Source organism: Erpetoichthys calabaricus, chromosome 9, assembly GCF_900747795.2.
Source record: "Erpetoichthys calabaricus chromosome 9, fErpCal1.3, whole genome shotgun sequence".
In the NCBI taxonomy this organism is placed as follows: domain Eukaryota; kingdom Metazoa; phylum Chordata; class Cladistia; order Polypteriformes; family Polypteridae; genus Erpetoichthys; species Erpetoichthys calabaricus.
The window spans coordinates 836,411-862,935 of NC_041402.2; the positions used below are offsets into that span (position 1 = coordinate 836,411).

Below are 26,525 nucleotides of genomic sequence, written 5' to 3' on the forward strand. Positions count from 1 at the left end.
GGCGAGCGGCCGAGGAAAGGAGAGAAGGGGCAGGGCAGGGCCACTCGTCGGGTCGCCTTCGGCGCAACCTTCAAGGAAGGAAAGAGCGGCCGCGCTGCGTTCAGCCACCCAGGTGAATAGCGGACCGGACACCTTAGGACAGATACCCGCTTAAAGCCGTTACGCGGTGCCCAGTTAACATTCGCAACAAATCGTGTAGAAGGGCAGTGTGGCCCCCTGCCGGTCAAGGCGCACAAGTGTCCATTAGGTAGCGGTTCAGCGCCCTGCCCCTGCCGGGTCTCCCATTGTGGCTCAGCCTAAAACAAGTGGCCCTGTCCCAGTGTCGGTCATTTAGCCTCCGCTCTCTTCTTCTCCTCCTTACTGGGTCAGTTACGTTTAAGAGTTGATTTGAAGTTTTTGGCCGGTGCGAAATGTGATATACCGTTGGACTCGTTTTGATGTCGAGCACTCGGGACATTGGGTGGGCTGCGGGGGGGACCCTCATTTTTGGATCATATTTTACTCAGAAAATTAATCAAATAGGCATGTTCAGCAAAATGATTAGATGGACTTGAAGTTGTGCTTGGCACTTCAATTGACCGCCAGGGTGCCCCCCAGTGCAATACGTACCCTTTATCACAAGACTTTGAAAATATGGGATTGGTAATAATGGCATGTGGAGTGTCGTTTTAGGTGTCGTCGTGGTGGCTGATCACAGATTGATCATTTTTTAATGTTTGATTCTGGTGGTCTTAACCTTCAAAGAGGTACTCTCACGGCGTTAACAAGAAGACATTACAAACATCGACCGGCCATTAGGTGACTAAACTGAAAAGGCGACACCTCAGATTGTGATCATACGACTGGGTGACTTGACCTGTGGATTATGTGACACAAACACCTGCTGTTGTCCCATGTTGGTCTCCACAGACACCTATTCTGTCATATATTGTGTGATGTGCACTCGGCATCCAAACATGAGATTCACATTTTTTCACAGAGTAAATAACATTTAAAAGAAAAACGCCATTTCTGGGTGGGCTATTCCTTCACTCACCAAGCCGAACTCCAAAGGCACCCCCTGCTGTGCGTGTGTCGCTTTTTCTTCTGGTTTTTAACTGCTGACTCTCCCAGCTTTTCAAACTGGGATGGCACATGCAGGGTACTGAAAGCTGCCATATTTAAGGGTTCTGCTGTTTAAAGCTGGGTGATAAATTAGACTGGACTGCCAATACTGATGCTCCGTGTAAGAAAGGACTGAGCCGACTATACGTCCTTAGAAGGCTGGCGTCCTTCAACATCTGCAATAAGATGCTGTAGATGTTCTGTCAGACGGTTGTGATGAGCGCCCTCTTCTACGCAGTGGTGTGCTGGGGAGGCAGCATTAAGAAGAAGGACACCTCACGCCTGGACAAACTGGTGAGGAATGCAGGCTCTATTGTTGGCATGGAGCTGGACAGTCTGACATCTGTGGCAGAGTGACGGGCGCTCAGCAGACTCCTGTCAATCATGGAGAATCCACTGAACAGGATCATCTCCAGACAGAGGAGCAGCTTCAGTGACAGACTGCTGTCACCGTCCTGCTCCACTGACAGACTGAGGAGATCGTTCATCACCCACACTATGTGACTCTTCAATTCCACCCGGGGGGGTAAACGTTAACATTATACAAAGTTATTGTCTGTCTGTATACCTGCATTGTTATCACTCTTTAATTTAATATTGTGTTTTGTATCTATCTATCTATCAGTTCAGTGTGGAGGGCGATGTCAACCCAGCTGGCAGGGTGACTGAGTGCCCACTACTTGATTGGGGCACATGTGGTGCCAGTTGGGCCTCTGAAAGTGAACAAGTGGCCAGGCCTCACTTTGTGACCGTTTGGACCCAAAAGGCTTTACCTTTGTTATTTGAGCATTTGATGAAGTGTCCTTGTCATGACTTGCGTCCCCAAAGCACGCCATGTTTGTTTGTGTCTCAGCGTGGCCTTACGGGTTCAGCAGGCACCTTACAAGTCAGAATGCCGCTGGTTCACTTTCTGCCACGCACTCCCTTAAACCAAGTTACTTTTAACATTCCTGTGCTGCTATGGTCAAAAGTCAAAAATGGAAGCTCATGCATTTCCTTTAAACACCAAGGGGTGAGGTGCCCTTTAAAATGGAGCGGGTGACTTTGTCATTTCTAGTTGTGTGTGCTAATGAAGGGTAATCTGTGCAACAAAGGCTGAGCTCTCCAGTTCTTGGTATTGGGCACCAGCTCAGGCTGCTGTTTGTGCCAGACGTCACATTCTACCCAATGTGAACAGCAGTGGCACCGGGTCACTTACTGCGCCCACGTGTTTCTGAAAGTCACCAGGCCTCCGGTGGCCTCCTTTAGTTTGTGCCCGAGATGTGGCGACGTTAAAGGAGACACGGAGAGCAGAAGTAGGTCAAAAGCAGACCAGTGCGTGATGAAGTGGTGGATTAGCACAGAGGGCAGCTGGGACTCTTTTATCAAACGCCTCTGGAATCCGCGAGAGTGAATGTCTTTGTGAACATCAGACAGATGGAGGGTCTCTGGCGCTGGATTCATCAAAGAGAAATGCGTGTTTCTTTATTTTAAAAGTTTGAACCGTCTGTCAAGTGATCATTCCAGATGGTGGAAAGGCGCTATAAGGGACATACAATGGCAGTGCAGTTTGAACAGAGGAGATGTCACTCTCTCAGGTGATGGCCTCAAAGGTCTGTGGTGGGCGCCGATTGCGGCCCCAGTGGCATAATGTGAAGTTTGGAGGAGAATTTGAATTTGGCATTTTGAGAAAAGGCACAAGTGGTGCAACATTCAGGCGTGGTGGACGACTCAGTGAGCTCTTTGGAAAGTCGGGGCTTCCATGTTTCAGCCGGTGGCTTTTATTACTTTCACTTGTTTCTTTTATCTCATTTGTAGGCATTGTTTACTTTTATTGTTATTTGCCATCTCTGTGTGACGTGTTCTCCTGTGACCGCCCTCACCCTGTATATGTACGGTGGGTTTGAGGAGGAGCTGACCCTTTGGTGGTTCATGGACTGTCATCTGCAGTTTGCGTTGTTATTTTTCTGCTCTTCTCATTTATTTGCTTTAGTCTTTGGTTCTTGGTTCTGGATTTCATATTGGCATTTGTTTGCTCTCGGTTGCCTTTTTAAGAAAACTCTTTTTTCCCTTTTGTCTTATTTTTGTCAGTTTTGCTCCTTTTGTGTTTTCAAATAAATGTCTTCATTTACAAAGATGTAGAACTAAACTTGTCTTTCAAGCCAGAGGTTTTATGATACCTTGAGTGGCATTTTGATGTATTTTGGACGTTTTCTGGTGTTTCTGAACTTTAAAAGCCCTTTTTCCATTTTTGGGACCTGGCCTGCCAGTAGAGTTTGGGCTCAGGCTGTTTGGGGTGAGGCCTGTATCTGGGAAGGCTCTGGCCTGGCTTATGGGATTTTTTTTGAAGGCCTTTTGCTATTTTTTTGGGCACTCATTCCTAATAACAGCATTCATATTTTTTTGTTTGATCAAAGTGATAAAAATTTCACGATTTTGTGGATGAAATATTTTTGTCATATTCTGTGATCATGTATTTGGAATGCTGTTTGTTAGTACAGCAAATGCAAAAACGTTTTTAATAACACGTTACAATATCATGAGAGCCCAGACAGGGTCACAAGTCAAGATGGCGTTTTATCCCATTGACAGTTGTTGTTGTTGCGGAGGGTCAACACCACACAGGTGCCAGCGTTACTCAGAGTGCAGCCCACCAAGTGTATGGTGTGTGGATTGGCCTACTCTTACACAGACACCAGCACTGATTGTGAGTGAGGCCTGCAGTGCCCACCTCTCCTCTGTGCTCATTGAGACTTACCAGCGTCGGGCACTGAAGGCAGACACACCCAAGTGAGGCCCGTCACTCACTGCGCGTCACGCCTTCCCAGTGCTGCTAACTACTCCGCGTCATTGTGCCCACACCTGGTGCCCCTCATTTACTTAAATAATTCATTGTTAAAATTAGCAGTAGAAATTAAAAATAGCAAAGTCTTGTTGTAAAGCCTTGTTGTTAGTTCAAGTTAAAAAGCTTACCCGGTATGTTGTGTGACGTGTAGAACCAAAGACAGATAGATACTTTATTAATCCCAAGGGGAAATTCACAGAATTCAAAGACATACCCGTGTCTGAGAAGTGCGGCTGATGTATGGGTGGCATCTTCGCTGTTGAGATGGATGGTTCTCGGGTGGTCCGTCCTTTGAGCCACGTGAAGCTCCAGACCCTGTGATGCTGGCTAACTCCTCTGATGTGAACAGCTTGTCCCAGAAGCTTTGATCGTAACAATCCGTGCAGGCACCTTGTCTTGTCAGGCTCGTTTACTTACCGTATGCGCTGGCCGATTCCCTCGGGGCGGATTTGTGTTCCATCTGCCGCCTGACTTGCCCTACCATTCTAACCTAAGATTATAATGCGAGTTTTATACAAAGATAACACAAAAGGTCCAGGTGCGTAGTCACAGATGAATCAACACCTAAAACAACATCTCACAGTGTTGCTCTGTCTGTGAGCAGAGATGGAGAGTTCAGGTCATCGACGCTCATGTGAGAGCGGTGCGTGTCGTGGCCTTCCAAACAAAATGTCTGCTCTCCAGGACGTTATGGAAGTGCTGTTTCTCTGCGTACACCCAAACCCTGGAGACTTTGCTGTGTTTGGCTGACTTGTTTGTCTGAATGAAGCACCCGATGGAGATTTCAAGTGCTCGGCTGTACCGGACCTTGAAGAGTTGCTGGTTATTGTGGCGCTTTGCTGATCAGTGACGTCGTCACCATCTGCAGGTAAGTGTTGTTTTTAACGAGCGCAGGTTTAGAGCCTTGTGCCACTTACAGAGTTTGTGACTTTTTTGCTTTTCTTGCTTGCATCTTTTCCTCTGGTTATGGATGTCATGTAACGTACTTAGCGGGACTTCAGAGAGCAGGGGCTGGCAAAGGTTCACTCAAGTGCTGGCGTTTCTGTCACTTGGTGTTTGCCATCAGCCATGGCTGCCGAGCACCTAAACGTGTGAACTGATTTCTCACATTAACCCTTAATTGAGGTCCCACCCAGTCTTCCTCCGTTTTAAGACAGTTGCCGATATTTTTAAATGGAGGCTTTTCAGATTTCACAAATCTCTACAGCACTCGCTAATCAAAATATCTCAGCTGAGCGTCCTTGACAAGTGTCTACCTAGAATCAAGATGTCTCCACGCTCCTCGTCCATTGGCTTTGTGCTGAAGTGCAGGAAAACCCATCATGGAGGGTCGACAACAGCTGCGTTTGTGCACCGCCACGTTTACAGCGATGCTGTGCTCTGTTCCCTGATAACTAGGAGACGACGTGACAGCGAGGGGCTACCTCGGCCAGGACCCGTGTCATCGAGGTGACTCTGCTGGAGATGGCGAGGTCTGGTGAGAGGCTGCAGTTTCATTTCACTGTGTGATGTTGCATATTTACTGCCCACTACTTGAAGCCGCCCTCTTGTCATTACTGCGGGCCTGTTAGTAAAGTTCATTTTGGAATATCTGCTTAACACTGTGGTACCCAGCCGGGACGCCCGAGAAGATCGGAGGAGGGCTTGTGCCTCCTCCAGACCTCGAGGGGGCGACTGCCCTGAGGGCCGCGGGTACAGAGCTGGGAAGCTGGACCCTGTAGGGGCCCGTGGTCACCACCAGGGGGACCCCAGTACCTGGAGGACCGTGGACCGCAGCACTTCCACCACACCAGGAAGTGCTGGGGGGAAGAGGAACAGGGACACCTGGAGTGCTTCCAGGGAGACAGCCGGCACTTCTGCCACACTGGGGTGTGTCGGTGGGAGATTGCCAGGAACACACCTGGAGCACATCTGGGTGCTTATTTAAAGGGGCTGCCTCCCTCCAGAGATGGACTTGAGTCGGGTGGAAGAAGGACAAGGTCTCTGGAGGAGAGAAGAAGGCGGTCTGAAGAGACAGAGAGAGAGAAGACATTGTGTGGGCCTGGACTGAGGGGTATTGGGGCTTGTGAGGAGTGCGTTTGTATACCATGGAGACCCTGAATAAATGTGTGTGGGGCGATTTAAACGTGTCTGCCTGTCTGTGTCCGGGTCATGTTCCACAACGCTTACCATGTAGTATTGGACCTCAAGTGCCCGCTGTGTGCCCATAAAGCCATCCTGTTTGATTCTGTTGAGGTGAGTCTCTGGGGGTGCCGGCTGTGTGCGGCACTGGTGCTCATGGGAGTGCGCCGTGATGGCCCCTGACCCGCTAAGATGATGAAAACCAAGTCTGTGACTGAAATATCGTGTAATATGACAGGGTCTTAACTGAGTGGCGTTCTTTTGCCGTTGCTGTCTAAAATCTCAGACCCTTCATTGTTTGTTTGTTTGTTTTTCTCTTTGATCCATAAAACTGGTGCCAAAGGTTAGCCAACCAAGCTGATGTCACTGGCACATGTTTGCTTCATCGAGTACCTGAAAGTTACATGAAGAAGGGCTGAGGAATGTCAGTCTGCTCCTGTCCACAAAACTGTTGGGTGGGCTATGCAGAAGAAGAAAAAAAAAAAGTCAACAGTTAGTGAAATGTGTGATTTGATTCCGCTCTGCCACCCCAAACGTTTCTCAAACGGCAAGAAATCGCCCCTCATTAAGAAAGTTCCTGGAAGGAAAATGATGAGTTTGAGACCCCTGAGGTGGCTGGTCATCTGTTGGCTCACTTTGCATATCGCTGTCATTAAAGTGCTTATCAAGGGGGGAAAATAAAGAAAGCAAGAAGTGGCGTGAATCTTCAAAAGCAGGCAGGTCAGTTACCATCCAGGAGGGAGCCGAGAAAATGGCTGAACTAAAACAGGAGCCTTAAGTGACGAATCAGAAGACTGAATGCGCAGTTTCACCAACTCCAAGGTGTTTATCGTGCCGTGTGTGCAGCACAAGGTGATGTAAAGAGCGGAGCCCCTTTTGAAAATTCACAGTGCCTTAGCACCCCGCTTATCTGTGCCCCGATTTACCGAGGCAAACCTGAAAGTGTAATACGCTGCTTGGCATGCGGTGAGTTGTGAATACGGTATCAACCACATATTGCTGCTTCCATGTGATTAGGACTTCACGTCTATCAAGAGGGTGGCAGTGCGATGGCATGTGGCACCAGGGAGTCTGCAGTTAGACGGGGTGGGTTTCGCTGTATCGATACCAAAGTCAAAATATTAGTACCGATCCAACACTACCATGACGTGAAAAGTGATGCTGCGCCTTGTAAATTGGCTTAATTTCATTATGGAATGGCGCAGCCGACGTGTTATCCGAGGTAGAACTGGTCCACATTACCTCAGATAATCGCAGTTCTACCGTAGCTTAACTCTTTTAGGGCTAATTTTTTTGTTTGTTTCTTTTCTCCCAGGGCTGAATATTTTTCCAAAAACTAACATTTTTTAAAAAAGAACACAAAGCAATTGTTTAACATAAATCAACAAAAAATATTTCCTTTTGACAAATGTTACTGTCTTGCATGTTGTATGAGCCTGCATACTCTCTGATTTCACATACATATCACATACATTTTACACAGCAGTCTGATCTCGCTCAAAGCAGCCAATTTCAGTCATTGCCACACTGCACTCCTTACAATACGTGTTGCTTTGGTGCCTATTTTTCAATTGTCTGTTGCTGCACTTTCTCACATATATTGTTAGTGTGTACTGTAGAGAGACAAGTCACCCATTTGCCATCGTGCCATGCCACTGCCACCAAGTTTTGTGCCTGCATGAAAACTGTATTGTCACCTCTTTTCATCTTCTGAAACTTTATGTATGGCATTATAGCCTGGCTCACCCCATGGGATTTGCTTCTGTTTATTACAGAAGTGAATAAAACTTTGCAGCAGTACATACCTATCACCACGCTGCATAACCTGTCCAAAGCCACCAGGGGACAAAACACATCTGGACCAATGCTCCCTGACATTATATCACCAGTTCTGTCCCATCTCTATTTGTAATGCCATAGCGTGCTTCATCTCGTCTTTCGTTGTGGGTTTCCACTTTGAAAAACGAGAATGCGATGCAAACACAGCCCGCGATTCAAAAAAACTCTCTGCCTACCTGTTTGTCTCGTCTGACAGTAGCTGAAAAGCAGCATCAGGAGAGAGCAGCCTGAAGTACAGCAGCTGGTGATCTGTCGTGTCCAACAGCAAGCCATGCCGTCTTGTAAACTCCGGTAGCCATATCGGCTCTCAACGGATCAATGTCTGTGTATTTATCCCATGCGAACCTTGCCGTAGATGCATCGGCTGCGCGAAGGCACTCAACTGGCAGCAGATCCGCTGGCGCGGCATCGGCTGGTGTCTGATCAGCTGATGCCGGCTTCTCACTCTCTTGCTCAATCTCCTGATCACTGCCAATAAAATCCGATTCTGAAAAATCAAGAGTCCGACTCCGCGATAATGCGCAAAACATCGTCTGCCGAGTGTTTTCTTTTCTGCACTCGCTTCGCTCCCTTGTCACATGTCGATGCCATCTTGCCATTGTTTACATTTCGCAACTCACGCACACGCAAGGATTATTTGCCAAGTCAACGAGTCTAGCATTCCTCCAAGCACAGAGGGAATGCCTGTGACGTGACAGAGAGATTTGTCGCCATTAACAGCTGATTGTCGCCCCCTATCCCTGGATGTCGACTTTTGTCGACATTCGCCTTCAACCCCTCCTGTCGACAAAAGTCGACATCCGCCCTAAAAGAGTTAATAAATGATCCGATTCACTTTGAGCAGTGCCCGTCCACCCCCGGAGTCGGTATCTGTGGATTACCTGGACAGGTAACTGAGATTGTTGGGCAGCCCACTGACTAACTGCAATGGCGAGGAAGTTGTGCATCATATGACGACTTTGGGAGGGAGAGCGGTGCTGTGCCATTCAGCAGCATTCATGTCTGTTAGAGACTCGAAGGGACGTGTGTGTGTGTCTACTCTTCATCTTTTGTGCAACCGACTAACCGCCGTCTCACTCTCTTTCAGATGACTTGACGGGACAGCTGCTGGCCTATCTGAGCCTCTTTCCCATTTTCATTCTCGTCGGCTTCGTCACGCTGATTGTGTTTAAAAGAGAACTGCACACGGTAAGTATTCAGCGTTTAGTATGTTTGTGTAGGCAGACCACCCTGCCAAGGGGCAGAGTTCAGAGATTTAAGGAAGTAAAGCTGCTCTCTCTGCAGAAGACGGCGATGGAACTGGGCAAGGCAATAAGAAGAAGGGAGCAGTGGCACACAGAAAGGTCCATAGGCTGCTCTGCTCTGCATCTTTTATCGTTTAGAATGTTTAATGCACATATTAAATAATTCACAGTGCAGAGTAATGTTGCAACGTACACTGATGATACGTTTTTTAATGCTACTACTTGAAAATGTGAGTGAAGTTGATGTATGCTGTCTAATAGAAAGCTAAACATCACTTATGTAAAGGAATACTTCACCCAAAAGTGTCTTTTTTATGTTACTTACCCCCGTGTGTGTTTTGTAGTAATGACCATGAAAAATGATTAACCCCTTGTTCTCATGGAGAACGACGACTTGAAACAGTTTTATGATACAACAGAGACAGTAGTGACCAATTCTATACAATGACAAACGATATGAAAACGTCCATGGGGAGGCGGTATTGCCAGGTTACGCGTGTCACGTAATCCACTTGTCAGTTTATCCAGTCACACACTCCAAGCGTATGCAGTTTTTGCTAAAATATTATTATATGAATGCATTCAAAAAAATTGTACACATCATAAACCAGAAAAACAAATCCCGTGGGATTGAGTTTTTGACTTCAAGACCCCCCCCCCCCTTTAATTCATTGGTCAAGGGTCCTCTCTTCAGTTCAGGAAGTGGAAGCTGCAGGTTGGCCAACTAGGACAAAACAATGATGGCGCATTGCCACACCAACCACATGACAAGTCACCTGGATTGGGACCCAAGTGCACCACTCTGGAACAGAGTGAGGTTTTTTTTTTTTTACGGTGGTTAGAGTGCCAGTCCTGCCACCAACCTCCGAGTTCTCCTGTGAGTTGAGCGACCTGGATGCAGATTAACGTCATAGCCAGGAGGGAGCAATTGCAGGTTGAGGGCCTTCCTCAAGCCCTCGACGGAGTAGATGACCCCGTTTTCTGCTTTATGCTCCTTATTACATGGCCCATAGCAGAATGCCCCCAATCCCATACTCTTACCACACCGTCAGGATTGGCTGCTACTGTAGTTCACCACTTCCTCCTTTCTTTTACATCTAAACGTTGTGACCCAATGGGCAGACCACAAGGAGCCAGCAGGGAGAGTTGGGGCACCAGCCAAATGACCACTTTATGTTTAATTGTAGACTTTGTGCTAAACAGAAGATAACTGAATAAAACACGTTGGTGTGCTCAGCACAAGAATCGGCGTACTGAGCCAAAATTGTATTCAAGTTAGCAGGAGCTCTGTCTCCTTTGTTTACTGGTTCTGGAACAATCCACCATCCTCCAGAGACCATCCATTTTGTTTATTGCATTGTGACCAGGATGGGCTGGGCTTCTTCCTTGGGCTGCCTCTTGAAGCCGTGGGAGAAAGAAGTCAGTGTTAACGCTGGTGGTGGTACTGCTTACATCAGCAAAGCCAGGAAGTTGACCCCCAGGCACACAAACATGCCGAACTCCAGGCAGTTAAGAGTCACAGATCAGGCAAGAGAGAATGTTACGTATTTATTCATGTGTTGTGGATAATATGCTCACAATAGCAGAGTTCAATAATGCAGTCTGATAATAGGCTACCAGGTGGCTGTCTGTCTAATGTTCAGTGGTCTCTGGTCTGACTTGGTCTTCACTCCCTCCTGGGTAGAGAATAGGGTGGCAGAAACAGGCGGCATTGTCTGTCTGGATATGACTGCCTAAAGAGGGAGAGAGAGTTTATCTGTACCATCTCTTTATAGTTAATCCTTCTTTGACGTACCTTCCAGATCAGAGGAGTATCGTAGTGCAGTACGCATGACTCCGCCCACTGGAGTCCATGTAGCTATTCCTAAAACCCTAACCCCTCTAAAGGCTTATAAACTCATCGTGTCCCTTCCACTCCAGGCTAACCTTGTTGCCAGTTTGTTAATGGTCTTTCATCTCAGCCCACCTGTATTCCCCCAGGCTAGCTGCCCAGTCAGTTTCTCAGATTTTGTCTATACTACTTCTAACCTGTAGTAAGTACAACTGTTAGTTTCTAAAATATGTTTTATCATAATAATAATATTATTGTTATTGCATCCTCATAACACAATGCATCCCAGACTCTCTGAGCTGTCGTCTAACAGCGACCTGTAACCTCTGTAAATAATGACCACAATTTGGAGTGTCACAGCAAACGGTCTGAATACTGGGAATGAGAGATTTCAGGTTTTGATTTTTAATAAATTTGCAAACCTTTCTTATCACATGTATTCACTTTGCCATTATTGGGGTACTGAGTGTAGGCTGATGGGCAAAAATTTTCAATTTGTCCATCCATCCATTTTCCAACCCGCTGAATCCGAACACAGGGTCACGGGGGTCTGCTGGAGCCAATCCCAGCCAACACAGGGCACAAGGCAGGAACCAATCTCGGGCAGGGTGCCAACCCACCGCAGGACACACACAAACACACCCACACACCAAGCACATACTAAGGCCAAATTAGAATCGCCAATCCACCTAACCTGCACGTCTTTGGACTGTGGGAGGAAACCGGAGCGCCCGGAGGAAACCCACGCAGACACGGGGAGAACATGCAAACTCCACGCAGGGAGGACCCGGGAAGCAAACCCGGGTCCCCAGGTCTCCCAACTGCGAGGCAGCAGCACTACCCACTGCGCCACCGTGCCGCCCCAATTTGTCCATTTCAAATGAAATCTACAACACCATAAAGTGTGCAGACAGTGAAGGGGGCCGAGTACCATCTGAGTGCACTGTATGTGCAGGGCCTGTCCCGGGACTCGAGAATCGGCTCCTGTTTAAGCATCGGAGTCCACAGGGGGTGATGCCAGCTCCCAGGCATAGGAACTTCATTGAGGCTTCCTTTACTTAGAATCTTTCTGTCCCCACAAACTCTCCAGTGAGGACACAGATAAGGCCTTCATGCAAGGATTTAGCTGACCAATTCACCCCAACCACTGAGAGCGAACCCCAAAGTTAGAAAGCCAGCAGTAACCTCTGGGTAGCGTGTTCATTCAGGCTGGCGTGCTAAATCACTGGTTTTTTGTGTGACATGAACCACAAACTGGCCTGTTATAACTGGCCATGGTCTCCAGAGGACCTGTTTCTCCATTAATGCTGTTGACTGGAGTTTTTGTTTTCTTCTCCTTCCTTTTCAGCTAACAGCATCCCAAGTCTAACGTTAAAGAACTCGGCGTATATTGTGGTTATTTTTTAAATAATTCAGATTGCTCAATTCCATTTTGCGGGTGTTCATCAACATGTATGCATTTCATTTAAGGGGGTACTCCAGTCAAAAGAGGAAAAAAACAAATATCGTCAGTCACCTACCTCATGTTGTTTATAGCGATGGCCAAGAAAAAAGTGTTAATCTCAGGTTTTTATGGAAAACAAAGAAAACAAAATTCGTGATCCCACCGGCGTCAGTGAGTACCAGTGGTAAAAAGAAATATCTCACAAGTCTCATCTGATATAATCCATATGTCAGGGACATATTCTCACAGTGTGCTACAAACACACACTTTCTGGAAAATTGGTATAAAAGTGGAGCATACGGAATGAGAATGAACTCTTGAATTGGAGATGTGCCTTCCCACCTCATTCATTGGTTGGGAGTCCTGCTCATTTATCGGCTGCCATCCACCTCCTGTGATAGCAACGCTGCTCGTCATGGTGTGAGAGACGTGTACAAGTAGACACGAACAGTTAAAGAGATGCACGTCCACGACTCCCTTCCACAAGCGCCGGAGAAGCAATTCTGCGTCACGTATTCACAAACAAAAACCTGCAAGTGCCGGATGTGTGGTTTAATGACCAACAGTGAGGGGCGAGGCGGCTCTTCAGTTCTAGAGCTTGATTCCGTTTTAATGTTCTCCCGCTGTGCATGAGGGAATTTTCAGGAAGTGGTCTATTTAACAAATAGTTTTGCCAGTTGTTAACAATGCTGCACGTCCTGTGTGTAATGTAATATTCAACCATCAGATTATTCAGCAGACGTGTCAGGAGGGGCTCCTTCATACCTGCCTTACTTATTGTTATTTGATCATTTTTCTGTGCTTCCTGCACTTCTGTAAAAGCGGAGTTTCCCCCTCGGTCTTACAGTGTCTCTCCTATCTGCCAATCTGTCGATGCGTTCATCCAATCACATGCCCATGTTTGGAGCATATGACTGGATAGGTGGATCATGCAACACAAGTCTCTTTTTCAGGGACATTTTGGTTTTGTTTGCTGCTGTTCAGCGTTGGGCTCCATTGACGTGCATTGCTCTAAGAATTTTGTGGTCCCCATTCTCTTTAAAATATTTTCTTGGTTAGACGACACAGGGTAAGTAACTGATCTGAAATGATTGTTTTCGGGTGGAGTAGATCACATGCTGCTGTCTATGCATTGTAGCTTCTGTGCAAAGTTACACAAGCAGGCCATTCTGAGCCTGTCCTTGATGAAGAAGAGCACAGTGTGGCGGTCACTGGAGTGTTGAAAATGTTGTGTCTTCTTTAGATCACATTCTTCGGAGGACTCCTCCTAAATGAAGGTGTAAACTGGGTGCTAAAGAACATTATTCAGGAAACCAGACCGTGTGAAGGTAAGTATCGGAGGTTAATAAGTTGCGTGATTTTTACATTGATTGGTTCAGTTTCATCCCAGAGAGTGCTTTTCTCTAACCAGGACACAGCAAAGTGGCTAAACCTTCTCCAAACTGGGCTGGCACAGCCTCTGTTACAGATGTAACACTGAGTTTAGGTGGTGTAGCTTTTCCATCTTTCCCCAGATGCCTGTTTCCCAAAGACTTTCACTCCTAATGGCCAGACAGTGTCCAAGACTCAACCAGTGGCAGTTGGATCAGACGCTGGCCTAACAGAGATGGCTGGCAGGACCTTATGGAGTCGTGAAGAAAATTTTGAGGCGAATACTGCAACGTCCATCTTTCCAGTTTGAGTCTAAGGCTTTCTTAATTGGAGTTTTAACTCGTAAATCATTCAGTCCTGTCAAGTGAAGAGAGTGATGCTACTACATTTGGCAGAACCCAACACTGAGATCATGCCACCCAACTGTCTGACAGGCACCACAGAGAATACTATGCATCAGTGTGCCCACCGTGGTCTGCTTTCTTTGAAGTGATGTCACAACACTCTGTGACGTGCTATACAGAGACACCCCAATGCTTTGCGGGCCATTCAGCTCAAATGGCGTCCGGTTGAGGTCAGGTCCCTAATATCCTCCTGTCTACTTTCAATTTGAATGCTGTTCCAGATGGGAGTTGGACTTCATGGAGTGAATGAGGGGGTCTAACTTGGGTGGCTTCAGTGTCTGCCCTGTTCTTGGCTCACTGTAGTGGTCCTGAGATGTAACTCCAGCATCTCGGAGGTCGGTAGTAAGAGGCTTTGAGCCATTTGGAGGTCTTGTGTCCCACCTGAGTGGCGCTAGTGAGTCCACCTGCATGGAGAGGATGAACTTGAGTAAAAGCGAGAGCCGCACATCCTGGTAAATGGGCTCCTTTAGCGGTTGGATATGCAGTATTCGGTGGCCTTTTTTTAGTTTTCACTCCGCTACTTGTCATGAAATCAGTCATCGGCATTCTCTGGTACCATGTTGTGCGTGAATTTTTATTAAGAATGAAGGTTTTAACGTGATGCCCTCATTAGGAAGTCCTAGTTGTGTATACCATGCCTGTGACACTTGACTGCCGACAACAGGGGGCGCCATGCCGCTTTCTGGAAGTAATCATGTGATAGAACGACATTGTGGGTGCTGAGTAACAGGGCAGGAGGTGGCAGTTACTTTCAAATAAATCCTGTAACAAGACCATGAGGACGTGGTTGGGAACTTAAGAGCAGATTTCACACCAATGCTAGGAAGTTGTTCTTCATGCAAAGAAGAATAGATATGTGGATTGTGATGGAGAGTTGGACTTCAGGGAGCTTCAAATCTCGATTTTATTTTGGAGAAGCTGGCTGGCATAAGTGGCCCATTTTGGTCACAATTGTTCTATTCACTAAAAAATGAGTGACAATTGGACTGACTGGTCACCTCTTATTTGATTGAAGAGCACGCCAGACACTCGAGGGCTCCACGCGCACTCTGGTGTCATTAACTGAACTCTTCAGAATCTGAATAGCCGCCGGTCCCAAAGGAGGCTGTGTGATTTACTGGGAATCGCAGGCAGTCTGCGCGACTGGGTCATGAAAGCTTCTAATGTTCTCATTGTCCTCCTTCCCCTAGGTGCTCATGCCACGGTCACAACAGAATATGGGATGCCTTCCAGTCACGCGCAGTTCATTTGGTTTTTCTTCTTGTACTCATTCCTCTTCCTTTATTTACGGTAAGGGGGTCTTAATTTTTATTTTTGTGATTTTCTCATGGTTTGTTAATGGTTACTGTTAAAATGTTACCGAGGTGACTGTGATGTGAATCGATTTACCCAACCTTTACCCATGTGGCTAAGTAATGAAGTTCATCCAGGAGAAAGTGATCAGCACCTCATAAAATTGTTCTACACACGCAAGTTCAGATCTAACAAGAAATGGATTTTAACAAACGCACACGGAGACCTGGAAAGCCTTGGGGTCCAAGATAAACCAAACTGTCAGAGGGGACAAAGGAAGGAAGAAAAAAGAACTTCTTATCAGGAGCTTGTGCTTCAAAACAGCAGCATGACGCCATCACTGAGTGGTCCAGACTGACAACGTTTCTGTGATTCTCCAGTCCTTTATGTTCAGAAAGACTGGAAGATGAGGAGGCAAACTCACAGGCGTTCTTCTGAGTCCTCACGGCAGGAACAAGGGAGACAAACGGCTTCTGGTGTACTGCGCATGTTACGTCTGTGAGTAAACGGTGTGTCATAAGCGTTTGGGTCCCGGTGGATGCCCCTTTTAATTTTGTTACCTGAAGGATGAGGAAAGGTAGCACCAAAGCTCCTAAAAACAAAAAGGAACTTCTGAGATGCGGAGCTCCATTCTCCTCGGACGCTGGTCTGAGAATGAACGCTAGCTAACGTCTGGTTAGGGCTGAGACTGGGAAGGCCATGAATTTGACCTCTCTGGTCTTTTCGGTGTTTTCTCCTCCATTCTAAGGGAGCAGACAGAACAAAAGTCGGTGCTGGTGTTGCACTCTTTTCCTTCCCCATATTCACCCAGCACAAACCCATAATGTCTGACAACGGACAGAAAAGCAGCACTACAAGAGGATGAAAACAAACAACTGTGTGTGATTCAACTTAAAGTCCGTCGCTTGTTTCACCAACACCAGTAAGCAGAAAACTGGGAAACAAAGTGATGTGTCTGTTAAATCGGAGAATTAAACATGAAGCACACGCGACTGAAGAACTCGCATACGAGGAAGTGCATGTCACTGACCTTTATACCGCCAAGTCGGTGACGCCATGTGCCACACACTTCTAGTTGAACCCCTGGTGATGCCATAGCAACTGCACTGCAAAATGGCATTGAGAAAAGCTGTGAACTAAAATGAACATAAGAACATATTGTATTAAAACCCCTAATGGTGGGGGAAAATGTCAGAGTGGGCTAAAAATAAAGGCATGCAAAATGAATTACAAAGCGGGATCATGACAACACGCTAATGTCTACAAAATGTAGAACATCAAACAATATAAGTGGCCCCGCTAAATAAGAGACCACCAACACATGCCACTTACAGCATGTGAACTGAAGATTCCCAAAGTCTCCGGTTTGTTCTAGAAGTGGAGCAGGTGGGCACTGGCGGTCAAGCTGCTTCTCCATTTCACCCTAGTGGAAGTTTAGTTTCTTACGGGTCTTTGTAATTCTTCTCATTCCCAATGGGTGGTCCTTGAAAACCCCCCAGAAATCTTTCACATAAGATGGCAAGTTGTCTTTACGTGGCTTCAAAACAGTTTAAAATGTGAGCACTGAGCCCAGCCTGCTGTAACGCCTTACTTGATGGGCATTGCCACCCTTCTGGTGTTTTAGTGGATAAGGAGCTTCAGTTGAGATTCATGACTCCCTACTGCTACTGTAGGACTTAATGGCAAGGACTTCCTAAGACTGCACATTCACAGGTGACAGGACATCAAGAAGACATACGCTTCCTGAAGCCCATTTCGGTGGCTCGACTGTAAAGAATGGCACAGATCAGCCACCTTGGGTTAGGTGATGTATGTCAGCAATATTGTCTGTTGTGGTGACAAATGAAGATAAGGAGTTGGTCACATTTCATGCATTTCCAGGAACATCTTAAAGCCTTGAGACACAGCTGCTTTAACATCAAATTGTCATATAAAATGGTAGTCCCTGCAGGATCATGGACTGATGTGATACTGCGTTACCATTTAATGTTTTCATATTGCCTGTCAAACTCCGTCGTTACTCTTTATTTAGCCTGTGTCTTGCTGCTCCTCCCATTCTTTTGGCCCTGTAGTAGCTGGGTGCCAGGCCAGCTCCAGAATTGCATCTGACAGCAGTTCAACACGCACTGACAAAGCCCTCCAGGGTTTCATCCCCGACGCCCGTTTATTCTGTTTGATTTGCCAGCTCTTGAACGTCTTAAACAAAAGAATGTAGACCTGAACGCGCTCGTGAGGCCTAGAATCCAGAATCAGCTGGACCAGACTAAAGAAAACTTCACAGAAACCCCTGACCCTAAATATTAAAACCGTGTTCTTGATGATTTAAAAGTTTTAATAAAACAAAAGGCAAAACGAGAACAGAAAATATGTGAAAGGATTGCACAACAAAGGCAAGTCCAACGATTAGTAAAATCGAGCCTTCAGTCCCCAAAAATCAGAATACAAATACCAAAGCAGAAAACTGAAAAGTAGAACTTCCAGAATTCACAAATTGAAACCCAAAGCAAAAACTGAACAGGAATCAACTCCTCGGTGGCCTGCTTCCAGCCTGCTAGTCCTTAAAGTAACACATTGAGATGTTGGTGGCCCCGCACCCTTAGGCTCACCATACAACAATCCAAGCACCTCAAACACTTAACTAAAGAAGATGATAATAAAAGTAAAAGAATGACACCGTGTCTAGTCGCCCGCCCTGGCTTCTTCATTACATATATCTGACAGTCTCAGCGTAAACTCCTTCTAATTTAGTATAACGACATAAACCTTCCTAATCCAGTTCAGGCTCACAGGAAGCTGAGTGGGCACATGGCAGAAAGTCGGCTCTGGATGGGCTGGGTACACATGCATGTTGTCAATTTTTTTTGTCATTGACAATTTACCCAATAAACATCTTTGGGAATGTGAGATAAAACCCCAGTTAGACACTCAGAGGACATGCAGAGCCCACTGGGACAATGACCAGCCGTGGGATTCAAAGCCAAGAGGTAGCGGCGCTAACCACTGTGCCAACAGGTGAATGACATTCAAGAGCTGTTTAACCCCAAACATTTTTTGTGGAATGAATTTCCTCGGCTCAGATTGCAGTTGACAGCTGCCCAACTTCTCATTTTTATTTTATTTTTGTGCTAACACTTATATAAATGTGGACTTGGTTACACTGACGCATTTGTTGGATTTAAGCACTTGGATTTATTCAGCATTTAGCAGAGCAGCGAGACGAGCTGAATCTTGAATACCCCAAGTGCTGCTGGCATCTGGTGACGTGTGCTGGTCAGACTTTATACGTGTGCTCTTAGAAGAACACTCCATCATCATTTTCTAAGAGTTACTTACACCATGTTGTTCGTAGTGATGGCTGAGAAAACGTTTAATCTCATGTTTTCATGAAGAATGGAGATGAAAGTTTCTGATCGGGTGGGCCTCAATGAGAGCTGGCGCTGAAGAACAGCAAACAAAATCGAAACCTCCATTAAAAGTCAAGTGACTTGTGTCACACAATTCAGATTTCAGGCAGCCAGTCATGTGCTCACCGCGCCCCAGACATGCACATTACTGCTAAAATAGCGTTAAATAAGAACCACCAGAAAATCCTCATATCCGCAAAAAATATGGGATGGAGCTTTTGAATTGCAGATCTGCTTCTTCTTTCCTTCGTTGAGCCACAGCAGCGTATTTCGGTGCCTTTCATCCAGCAGGTTGTAACAGTGCTGTGGTAAATTCACCTTCTGCTTGTTGAAGCACCTCACAAGTTCCAATTGGCCATCTTTTCATTTGCTTTCATGTAAGTTTTAATCTCTACTTGTCCGCACCTCTCATTCTGTAATGTCAACACGAGGTGACACCAGTAAATGAGGGGGGCGCCGAGTCTTCAATTCAGAAGAACCAGTCCCACTTGAGTGTGCTCCATTTTTGTTCTTGAGAGGATTTTCCTGAAGTGGTTCATTTAATCGAGCAGGAGCACTGGTGCCGGGGGCATTGTGAACATGCAATGGGGGTGCCTGACGTTTCGATTATGTGGAGGGTTTTCTTACGGACATTTTTATATTGTTTGCTGCTGTTCAGTGCAGACCCCAAATTGAAGTCCATTGCTTCAGAAACCTTATCTCAGCTCTCCATGAAAACACAAACATGGAGGGCTTGGCATAAGTAACCGTTTGTCTCTCTGGACTGTGACTGGTGACGTTTTGAATGAATTTTGGTCACTTGCTTAGATCCGCTTTGGTGATCTGTGATCAAACTGTGAACTGCTTACCTCTTCTGGCAGATGCGATGGCCGTGGGACTCTGCATAATAGTTTGTCACACTGTATGCACTCACGTAATAACCCCACATTAGAATGATTTGTCAGCTTAGAACTCAGTGGTCAGGTGGAAGGGGTCCATCCCTATGCAGCTGGGTACACTCGGACAAGATGAGGGGTCTGGCATATACTAATGTGATTGAGACCATCGGGGCCAGATTATCTGGGGGAATGTCATGAGGCCCGAAACCCGAACGTGGCAAAAATGACAGATGGGCCACAGCTAATTTGGAAGAAAAGCCTTTTACCTCTGGACGTCGACCTTTCCACACCTCTGCTTGACTTCTGCATTAAGACCACCTGAGTGAAGACGCTCACTGCCTCGCACAGATGCATCCTTTATGGGTACAACTCATCAGCTTTCATATCCTGATTGAAAGTATTGTTTTGTTTTTTGTGTTTGATTTGACGTGAAGCTTTTTGACTTGGAGATCAGAGAGGGGCGTTATTAATGGAGGCTTTATATCCTGACTGTCCTATTCATTTATTTGCATGAAACTCCCTCACTTTGTCTACACATCTTGGGTGAAGGAGGGAATCAAGTAAATACCGGACACTGGTATGGGTAAACGGTCACTTCTCTGCTGTCTGGCCCTGTGGGAGAGGAGGGACTCCTCAAATTGTGGCAGCACAGGGAGGAGTAACGTGCCATTAGTAAGTGACAGGAAGGGCAAAGGCGCTGTGGCCTCCATTATCTGATCTTCTCTGGCCTTTAATCAGGAGCAGTCCGGGAGTGGTGGGCTGTGCAGGCGGCGCTCAATACCAGTGTGTGTGTGTGTGTGTGTGTGTGTATGTATGTGTGTGTGTGTTTGGTTTAGGCCATCCAGTAACCAATGCCATGAGCCCCCAACAATAAAAATGGCTCTTTCTTGGGAGGAGTGTCCCTTAAGGACTGGACTTTCTCTGGTCCTGTTCAGCCGATATACATCGGACTTCCAATACAACTCAGAGTCCTGCCACGTGCAAAAGTTCACTGATGACACTCCTATCGTGGGCTGCATCAGGAGTGGGCAGGAGGAGGAGTATAGGGACCTCATCAAGGACTTTGTTAAATGGTGCGACTCAAACCACCTACACCTGAACACCAGCAAAACCAAAGAGCTGGTGGTGGATTTTAGGAGGCCCAGACCCCTCATGGACCCCATGATTATCAGAGGTGACTGTGTGCAGAGGGTGCAGACCTATAAATACCTGGGTGTGCAGCTGGATGATAAACTAGACTGGACTGCCAATACTGATGGTCTGTGCAAGAGAGGACAGAGCCGACTATACTTCACTAGAAGGCTGGCGTCCTTCAACATCTGCAATAAGATGCTGCAGATGTTCTATCAGACAGTTGTGATGAGCGCCCTCTTCTACGCAGTGGTGTGCTGGGGAGGCAGCATTAAGAAGAAGGACACCTCACGCCTGGACAAACTGGTGAGGAAGGCAGGCTCTATTGTTGGCATGGAGCTGGACAGTCTGACATCTGTGGCAGAGCGACGGGCGCTGAGCAGGCTCCTATCAATTATGGAGAATCCACTGAACAGGATCATCTCCAGACAGAAGAGCAGCTTCAGCGACAGACTGCTGTCACCGTCCTGCTCCACTGACAGACTGAGGAGATCGTTCCTCTGCCACACTATGCGACTCTTTAATTCCACCCGGGGGGGTAAACGTTAACATTATACAAAGTTATTGTCTGTTTTCACCTGTATTATTATCAATCTTTAATTTAATATTGTTTTTTGTATCAGTATGCTGCTGCTGGAGAATGTGAATTTCCCCTTGGGATTAATAAAGTATCTATCTATCGATCGATCGATCGCTGTGCTGGTCAGATTCCTGATGTGACGTTCAGTTTCATTTCTTTTCTTTTTTTTTCTTTCTTTCAGAATGCATCAAACTAACAACGCCAGATGTTTGGAGCTCTTGTGGAGACACATCTTATCAATCAGCTTGTTAACTGTGGCCTTCTTCGTCTCCTACAGCAGGTGCAGCAGATGGTTTACTGGTCTGACTTCCATTTGAGTGACGTTAGGGAGTGCGAGTTCTTCCTCTGTACCTTTCTTTTTTTTCTCACCTCTTTCTAATGTCAGTCTGCTGTTAAGTTGGGCACAGATGCGAAGAGCAGGATGCCAGTTATGATTTATTAATGTTATATTAATGGAGGCAGCAGGTGTCTCAATGCACAGGTCCAATGCTTGGTGATAGAAAACCTTTTGAAAAAACTGATTTTACAGAATGTGCGATAGACCACCTGATCTGTAGCTGAGAAATGGCATTGAGTTACGCCTGGCAGAAAATGTGCCAAATACATTTAGAAGTGACAGCTGGAATGTCCTATTGGACTGCTGTTTCTAGGTCTGGCCTGCTACTTTTTAAGGTTCGACTGCAAGCAGAACACCTGACAGTCAAGCGTGTAGTGTGTGCAGGAGATCCTGCTTGGCTGAAATCCTTTTCATTTCAATTCAGTTTGTTTTTGTATCACTGAGTGAAGGCACAGAGCACTGTAACAAGTCCACAGGTAAATGCAATTAAGAAGTTTACAAAATGCTCATTATATAATGAATACCCATAAAGACGTTCTGGTTTGTGTAAACGCACAGAACAACAAACTGACTAACACAAGTGGGACCTCACAATGTCAGTCCATTAATGTTAGCACTGAACAATTGAGCCGCAGAAAACAAACAACTCTGTGGTGGCCCTGGTCAGTCATAACAGACAAAGTCAGACACAGTCACGGTGGTGGAGACCTCGGCCAACTGGCCCCCCACTGCCTGCTGGTCATTCTTCAATGAAGTAAGTTCTGGGCCAGCTAATCTGATGACCGAGTTGTTTCATCTGTTGAGTCTAAGGCTCGCAGTATCTGAGACATCTTTCCATAAGCGTTAAAACAGCAGTGGCACGAAGGAGAAGAGAAACTGATTAGCGGAAGTTTAGCAATGGTTCATAATTATGGTTGTGATTTTATACAAATGACATAAGCACAGTTAATTGGCAGCTCTAGTCAAGGTGTGCCAGACTTCGGCCTGAAACTGCTGGGGCATCTCTTATATAAGCTGGCCGATCAGTCCGCAGCTTTGGGGCCCTCAGTTAAAAGCTCGACCTTCCTCTTTTGTTTTATTCATCCTTAGAATTGCTAGTAGGCCGGCATCTTGAGATCTTAACGCTCAGAGCCTTGGCTATTTATATGCAAGGAGGAGGATTTTGAAATCCTGAAAACGAGTGTAAAGACTGGAGGACAGGAGTTGTGTCTGTGCTTTCTAGTTCTTGCAGCAGCATTTTGAATGAACTGAAAGATGCATAAAGAATGGTTGGAACAGCCAACAAATAATTAACTGCTGCTGTTGATCTGATTAGAAATCCATCCATCCATCCATTATCCAACCCTAACTACAGGGTCACAGGGTCTGCTGGAGCCAATCCCAGCCAACACAGGGTGCAAGGCAGGAAACAAACCCCGGGCAGGGCGCCAGCCCACCACAGCTGATTAGAAATAAATACAGGAATTCAATTTTCAGAAATTATCTTAATTTTTTGATATTTTGAGCAGGAAAAAACAAGTTTTAGATCGTTTTATAATATGAATTGCTGTGTCCCGATTCAGTGGGAAAACTGATAGAATATTGTATTGCTGTGGCCTGCATCTGTCATCTTAATAAATGACATTTCTGTATTCAAAGACAAGTAGTTATTACCCAGATTAGCTACTTTAACTCACTGACACGTTTATTTAAGGTCACTATCCGAGAAATGTCAGTCAGTCAGTCAGTCATCGTCCAAGCTTCTATACCCTAACACAGGGTCACAGGGGTCTGCTGGAGCCAATCCCAGCCACCACAGGGCGCAAGGCAGGAAACAAACCCCGGGCAGGGCGCCAGCCCACTGCAGGACACACACACTGGGGACAATTTAGGATCGCCAATGCACCTAACCTGCATGTCTTTGGACTGTGGGAGGAAACCCACGCAGACGTTATTTATTTTAAAGAAGATCTAGCCAGGCTTTGTCCGCATACAGTACGAGTGAAAATGAATGTGGGGTTTTCTAATAAGAGTTCCCAGTGGCCCCTGTGGGACACCATATTTACCTTCTGTACAGGCTAATTTGGTAAATGTGATCTAAACCGTGCAAAGGTCGTGTGCCCAAGAGCCAAATATCATTTTCTAGCGTATGTAGTTGAACAGAATGGTCAGTGGTGTCAAATGGTGCACTGAAATCCAACAACATAATTACTGTGCGCTTTTAGAGGATATTAGGATGTCACTTAGCACTCGGCCTGGCGCTGTTTCTGTACTGTGACTGGTGTGAAGCCACACTGGAATTTCTCAAATAAATTGTGAGGCTGAAGCTACACGGCAGCTACCTTTTACAAGTAATTCAGAAAGACAGGGCGACATTTCAATTATTAAACCTGTGTGGCTCTAGCATTGCAGTAACATACAGGCTGTTGTTGTGAAACTTCAGCACTGTCCGCAACCTGTGCTGTTAAACCAAACAGAAAGAAAACGACAACATCATCCAGCCACCGCCGCCAACCTGGGCCTAAATATAAAGTGTCAGAAAATGATTTATAAGGACACAGAGGTTTAGACTTCAGTTCTGTGGTAAGTTGTGTGTGTTTGTACACGATTTACTGACTGCTTTCTCTTCTCCTTTTATTTTGTCTTGAAGAGTTTATCTATTGTACCATTCCTGGCGTCAGGTTATATATGGAGGAGTAGCAGGCAGCATCATGGCGGTTGTCTGGTTCATCATCACACAGGAGGTATTAACTCCTCTGTTCCCGAAGATTGCAGCATGGTGAGTAACACACAGTAGTTACCTGCAATGGCACACAACTCTTATTAGAGTCATCACTTCATGAGACTTCTGCTTTACGTGATACAATTGAAATGTGATCCCAAAAGTTCCCTTTTCAAAACGTAATATTTCAAACATTGTACAAATATGAAATCACTTTCAGTTAACACCAAGAACAATTTAAAAGATGAATCCACTCAGGATACTTTATTTAAATCTTACACACCCCATGTGCTTTGCAGTGATTGCCAAGAAAATAAATGTAATCTGTTTTCATGCAGAAGCGGGAGGAGGGGGGGGGGGGGGGGGGGGGGGGATTGGAGAGAAACTGTGTGACATAATTAATAGTTAATGGTGACGCAGCTGTGTCCAGCAAGAAACAATGTCAACACATCCATGGAAAAAAATTACAAATTCTTACATAACTCATGTCACCATTAAAATGTACAAAATGTGTGTATCGTTTGGTAAAATATGAAGTTACTTTCCAAAAACCTTGCATTGAATATCAGTGGGAAAGACGTCATTCCCACAATGCTGTGCGTTTTGATCTGAAGATCCACCTCTCCTTGGCCAAGACTCCCTTCCGCATGAAAACATGAGATTGAACGTTTTCTCTGCTGTCACCACAAAGCACATTAGTAAGTGCCACTTAAACAAAATGTCACTTTTGGGTGAAGTCTTCCTTTAAGCCCTGTGTGCCACCTTGACCACAACTTTCTGAAAAAAATCTTTCAGGTGAAAGTGGATGAAATCAAAAAGTGTGAATTATTTGAAACTTACACAATTTTAAATAAAAAGAAAAAATCAACAAAGAAGATCTGACCCTGCCATCTCAAGGCCACCTGCTTTTAATGGATGCTTGTTGGTGCTGTGGGAGCGCTCGTGTGTCTGGGGTCTGATCTGAGGTCTCCTCTCCTGAGAGGTGTCAATGAGGCATCCTAGTCGGCTCCCTTCAGCTCTGCTTTACAGTGGGTATAGAAAAGAATCCCCCCCCTTCGAAATATTCCCATTTTTTATGCTGTACAGTCTTAAGTGTAAACACACACACTAATATTTCTTTCCAGCTTTATTTACTCAATGCAACCTAAAACATCCAAGTGAAAGAAATCACAGCTACAGTTCAGAAGAATTATAAAAAAAATCCAACACAAGACCGACTGAGATGAATAAAGGACCCCCCCATGTCAGTGTCATTTTGCTGACCCCCCTTTTGCTTTAATGACAGCCCTGAGTCTGTTGATTCTTCTCTATCAGCTTTGCACACCTAGATTGAGCCCACTCAATATCCCCCCCCCCCCCCTTTTTTCCAGTTTAACTGTTCAAGTTCCTTCATATTACATGGTGAGTGTTGGTGGTCTGCTATCTTCAGATCTTTCCACAGATTGAGGTCTGGGCTCTGACTGGCCACACCAGGACATTCACTTTCTTCTCCTTCAGCCACCGTCTGCTCCATTGTGCTGTGTGCTTCGGGTTGTTGTCGTGTTGCGACGTAAACTTTCTGCCAGAGGGTAGCAGGTTTTCCTCAAGAATTTAATGGTATTTTGCCCCATCCATTTTTCCTTCTCCCCCTAACGAGAGCCCCAGGCCCCCCACAACAGAATGCTGCCACCTCCATGGCTTTACTGTCAGTATGGTGTGTTGTGGATGGTGAGCTGCATTGCCGTACTGTTTGGTGTCGAGGCCAAATAGTTTCGATTTTGGTCTCCTCTGACCATAAGACCTTTATTCTACTTGGCATCAGAATCTTCAAGGTGCATTCTGGGAAAGCTCAAACCTTAATGTGGCCTTTCTTGAGAAGTGCAACCCTCCTGAACGAGCCACACTGATGGAGCGCTTGTCAAATTGTTGTCACATGCACACCATTAATGACCACTCTATGCCATCAAATCCTGTAACTCCTTCAAAGTGGCCATTGGCCTCTCGGTGGCCTCTCTTACCAGTTTCCTTCTTGCTCTTCCA

The 26,525-nt window shown here is 45.9% G+C and overlaps 2 protein-coding genes across 4 annotated transcripts in view; both read left to right on the top strand.

The window, feature by feature from the left end:
- The window catches only part of miga2 (mitoguardin 2), a 532,313-nt gene that overhangs the window by 81,891 nt on the left and 423,897 nt on the right, over nt 1–26,525 (top strand). The window lies entirely within an intron of this gene.
- The window catches only part of dolpp1 (dolichyldiphosphatase 1), a 33,210-nt gene that overhangs the window by 665 nt on the left and 6,020 nt on the right, over nt 1–26,525 (top strand). Inside the window, exons 2-6 of the mRNA XM_028809063.2 lie at nt 8,976–9,076; nt 13,651–13,735; nt 15,373–15,472; nt 21,650–21,748; nt 24,435–24,563. Coding sequence (XP_028664896.1) covers nt 8,976–9,076; nt 13,651–13,735; nt 15,373–15,472; nt 21,650–21,748; nt 24,435–24,563 — 514 coding nt within the window. The remainder of the gene's footprint in view (nt 1–8,975; nt 9,077–13,650; nt 13,736–15,372; nt 15,473–21,649; nt 21,749–24,434; nt 24,564–26,525) is intronic.